The sequence below is a fragment of the Salvelinus sp. IW2-2015 genome, linkage group LG18 (assembly GCF_002910315.2).
Source record: "Salvelinus sp. IW2-2015 linkage group LG18, ASM291031v2, whole genome shotgun sequence".
Taxonomy (NCBI): domain Eukaryota; kingdom Metazoa; phylum Chordata; class Actinopteri; order Salmoniformes; family Salmonidae; genus Salvelinus; species Salvelinus sp. IW2-2015.
In genome coordinates this window covers 3,692,488-3,697,524 of record NC_036858.1, presented here as the reverse complement: position 1 = coordinate 3,697,524, position 5,037 = coordinate 3,692,488, and the positions used below count along the sequence as shown (strand labels likewise).

Genomic DNA, 5,037 nt, shown 5'->3' with positions numbered 1-5,037 from the left:
GTATGACAATATAGAGACACATATTTCCATCAGAATACACAGATCCACAAAGAATTCGAAAACAAACCCAATTTTGATAAACTCCCATATCTACTGGGTCAAATACCACAGTGTTCCATCACAGCAGCAAGATTCGTGACCTGTTGCCACAAGAAAAGGTTAACCAGTGAAGAACAAACACCATTGTAAATACAACCTATATTTGTTTATTTATTTTCCCTTTTGTACTTTAACCATTTGTACATCGTTACAACACTGTATATATAGACATAATATGACATTTGAAATGTCTTTACTGTTTTGAGACTCTGTGAGTGTAATGTTTACTGTTCATTTTTACTGTTTATTTCACTTTTGTTTATTATCTATTTCACTTGCTTTGGCAATGTTAAGATGTGTTTCTCATGTAAATAACGCCCTTGGATTGAATTGAGAGAGAGAGAAAGAGGGGGGTAGAGAGAGGCAGAGAGAGGCAGGGAGAGAGAGAGAGAGATGTAGCAGACGTTCCATAGAGTAGCAGGATCAGACTCTATTGTCACTGAGCTGAATCTGACTACAGAGTTCATGCAGCACACACTCTGCCAGACACACACACATGCAGGCTGACACACACACACCCTGTGATTAATGGCCARGACAGAGAGAGGAGCTGCAATAGTTATCTCTCACAAAAACACAGCTTGGCTTTCCTTGAACATCATCTAACCATGCCAAACACACACACAGTCTTTCCCGGAGGCTGTACCCCTCATACCTCATTCCAATCTGGAAGAGGAAGATAGAGGAAGATGAAGAGAGCAAAAGAGGGAGAGGAAGCGACAGAAAGAGGAAGAAAGAGGAAGAGTGAAAGAGGAAGAGAGAGGAAGAGAGAAAGAGCGAGGGGAGTCAAAGGAAAAGCAGCCTAGCCCCGGACTAAAAAGCTCTGGACTAAAGAGCTCTGGACTAAAGAGCCCCGGACTAAAGAGCTCCGGACCAAAGAGCTCTGGACTAAAGAGCTCTCGACTAAAGAGCCCCGGACTAAAGAGCTCCGGACTAAAGAGCTCCGGACTAAAGAGCCCCGGACTGAAAAGCTCCGGACTAAAGAGCTCTGGACTAAAGAGCTCTGGACTAAAGAGCCCCGGACTAAAGAGCCCCGGACTAAAGAGCCCCGGACTAAAGAGCTCTGGACTAAAGAGCCCCGGACTAAAGAGCTCTGGACTAAACTCTGGACTAAAGAGCTCTGGACTAAAGAGCCCCGGACTAAAGAGCTCTGAACTAAAGAGCTCTGGACTAAAGAGCCCCGGACTAAAGAGCTCTGGACTAAAGAGCCCTGGACTAAAGATGTCCGGACTAAAGAGCTAAATGACTCAAATTTTATGAAATGTGTTATACAATTGCAGTTTTCTCTACGCCCATGGGAAAATGTGTAGAATTGCAGGAAATCAACTTAAACTGGAAATGTTTCTTTCCACTGTAAAATTTGCCACGAGTTTGCCCCGCCCCCAACAAAATGTCACTTAGGGCCCCCAGAATGCTAGAACATGAAAAGAGTATGTGAGGAAAACCCTCAGCAGARACTTCAGACAGGCATATGCAATATCAACGCTGTCCCTTTAAGAGCAAAGATATGCAAAGAGCAAATAAGGAAAGAGTTGAGTGATGASGCTTTGCTGAAGTGAAAGTTAAATATAGATGAGGAAACTGCGCACAGAAACAACCATTATCCTGTTCCTCAGAAAGTTAACATTGCAGCTTAAGAGTCTACCTTTGTAGAGAAATTAAAGGAAAATACAAGATTTTTAGGTGTGTAAGAGAAATAGAGACAGAGGGAGATGGAAAAACCTTGACAGCTGAACCGCAGCTACCATTCAGGATACCGAGGTCACTGTGAGAGTGAGAAAAAACCCCACCRGTTTACGGTCTAAATGCTGACTCAGTCTAGGACTTGTGTTTGCTCTGTTATTGTGTTCCTGAAATGGCGTCCTCTAGCCGTCTCCTGTCTGAAGAGCAGTTCCAGTGCTCTATCTGTCTGGATGTGTTCACTGAGCCTGTCTCCACTCCATGTGGACACAACTTCTGCAAGGTCTGTATCAGTGGATACTGGGATATAACTGACCTGTGCCAGTGTCCACTGTGTAAACAAATATTCCACCAAAGACCAGAGCTAAAAACCAACACAGCATTCAGAGATATTGTAGAGCATTTTAAGATGATCAGAATCAGAGACACAGACGAGTCCCCTGCCGAGGCTGGAGAAGTGTCCTGTGACGTCTGCACTGGGAAAAGGCTCAAGGCACTGAAGTCCTGCTTGGAGTGTCTGACCTCCTACTGTGAGACTCACCTGCAGCCTCATCAGAGAGTCACCGGCCTGAAAAGGCACAAGCTAATAGACCCCGTGGAGAACCTGGAAGACAGGATGTGTAAGAAGCATGACAGACTGCTGGAGCTGTTCTGTAGGACCGACCASACKTGTGTGTGTCAGTTCTGCATTGAGACAGACCACAAGAATCACCACACCGTCCCTCTAGAAGAAGAGTGTGGAGAGAGGAAGGTTCAGCTGGGGAAGACGGAGCGACAGATACGGCAGATGACCCAAGAGCGAATGCAGAAGGTTCAGGAGGTCAAACATTCAGTAGAGCTCAACAAGAGAGATGCAGAGAGAGAAATAGCGGACGGCCTGCAGGTCTTCACTGCTCTGGTGTATTCCATTCAGAGAAGCCAGGCTGATTTCATGGAAGTGGTTGAGGAGAAGCAGAAAGCAGCAGAGAATCGTGCTGATGGGCTCATTAAAGAGCTGGAGCAGGAAATGACTGAGCTACAGAGGAAAAGCACTGAGCTGGAGCAGTACTCACACACTGAGGACCACCTCCTCCTCCAGACCTTCCCATCCCTGTGTACCCCGAAACACACAAAGGACTGGTCTGAGGTCAGTGTTCACAGTGATATGTGTTTGGGGGGACTGAGGAGAGCTGTGTCTGAGCTGGAGCAGACACTTCAGGAAGAACTAGAGAGAGAGGTGAAGAGGTTGTGTGATGTTGAGCTGAAGACAATTCAGCAGTGGTCAGCGGATGTGACCCTGGACCCTGATACAGCACATCCATTCCTCATCTTGTCTAGGGACCGGAAACAAGTGAGATATGGAGGCACACGGCAGAAACTCCCTGACAACGCAAATAAATTCTATAACCCAGAGAGGTTTTTGAATCACCTCTCTGTCCTGGGAAAAGAGAGTTTCTCCTCGGGGAGATTCTACTATGAGGTGCAGGTGAATGGAAAAGCTGAGTGGCTTTTAGGAGTGGCCAGGGAGTCCATCAACAGGAAGGATGACATAAATATGAGCCCTGTCGATGGCCTCTGGACTGTGTATATGAGGGGTGAGGATATCTATGAGGCCTACACCTCTCCCCCTGTCCCTCTCTCCCTGAGAGAGAAGCCCCAGAAAGTGGGGGTGTTTGTGGATTATGAGGGGGGTCGTGTCTCCTTCTACAATGTGGAGGCCAGGGCTCATATCTACTCTTTCATTGGCTGCGCCTTCACTGAGAAACTCTATCCATACTTCAACACCTGTGATAATGAACTCGGTCCAAACTTAKCCCCATTTGTCATCTGTCCTGTCAATCACACAGACTGAATGAAATGTTGTACTTTGGCACATGATTTTATCTGTAATTAGTATGGACATGTAATCCTATGGCGCAATGATGAGAAGAAATAACATCCGAAGTAATATGGTGTTATGTACAGTTGAAGTTGGAAGTTTACATACACCTTAGCCAAATACATTTAAACTCAGTTTTTCCACAATTCCTGACATTTAATCCAAGTAAAAATTCTCTGTCTTAAGTCAGTTAGGATCACCACTTTTTTTTAAGAATGTGAAATGTCAGAATAATAGTAGAGAGAATTATTTATTTCAGCTTTTATTTCTTTCATCACATTCCCAGTGGGTCAGAAGTTTACATACACTCAATTAGTATTTGGTAGCATTGCCTTTAAATTGTTTAACTTGGGTCAAACGTTTCGGGTAGCCTTCCACTAGCTTCCCACAATAAGTTGGGTGAATTTTGGCCCATTCCTCCTGAAAGAGCTGGTGTAACTGAGTCAGGTTTGTAGGCCTCCTTGCTCGCACACACTTTTTCAGTTCTGCCCACAAATTTTCTATAGGATTGAGGTCAGGGCTTTGTGATGGCCACTCCAATACCTTGACCTTGTTGTCCTTAAGCCATTTTGCCACAACTTTGGAAGTATGCTTGGGGTCATTGTCCATTTGGAAAACCCATTTGCGACCAAGCTTTAACTTTCTGACTGATGTCTTGAGATATTGCTTCAATATATCCACATAATTGTCCATCCTCATGATGCCATCTATTTTGTTTAGTGCACCAGTCCCTTCTGCAGCAAAGCACCCCCACAATATGATGCTGCCACCCCCGTGCTTCATGGTTGGTATGGTGTTCTTCGGCTTGCAAGCCTCCCCCTTTTTCCTCCAAACATAACTATGGTCATTATGGCCAAACAGTTTTATTTTTGTTTCATCAGACCAGAGGACATTTCTCCAAAAAGTACGATCTTTGTCCCCATGTGTAGTAGCAAACCGTAGTCTGGCTTTTTTATGGCGGTTTTGGAGCAGTGACTTCTTCCTTGCTGAGCAGCCTTTCAGGTTATGTCGATATAGGACTCGTTTTTACTGTGGATGTAGATACTTTTGTACCTGTTTCCTCCAGCATCTTCACAAGCTGTCTCTTATACACATCTAGATGTGTATAAGAGACAGTACATCCACAGGTACACCTCCAATTGACTCAAATGATGTCAGTTAGCCTATCAGAAGCTTCTAAAGCCATGACATAATTTTCTGGATTTTTCCGAGCTGTTTAAAGGCACAGTCAACTTAGTGTATGTAAACTTCTGACCCACTGGAATTGTGATACAGTGAATTATAAGTGAAATAATCTGTCTGTAAACAATTGTTGGAAACATTACTTGTGTCATGCACAAAGTAGATGTCCTAACCAACTTGCCAAAACTATAGTTTGTTAACAAGAAATTTGTGGAGTG

At 44.4% G+C, this 5,037-nt stretch overlaps 1 protein-coding gene across 1 annotated transcript; it reads left to right on the top strand.

Annotated features, from left to right (window-relative positions):
* Positions 1-1,622: 1,622 nt before the first annotated feature.
* On the top strand, positions 1,623-4,707 carry LOC111977464 (E3 ubiquitin-protein ligase TRIM21-like). The gene has a single exon (XM_024006907.2). The coding sequence runs from the start codon at positions 1,955-1,957 to the stop codon at positions 3,608-3,610; it is 1,656 nt and encodes a 551-aa protein (XP_023862675.1). The 5' UTR covers positions 1,623-1,954; the 3' UTR covers positions 3,611-4,707.
* Positions 4,708-5,037: the final 330 nt, after the last annotated feature.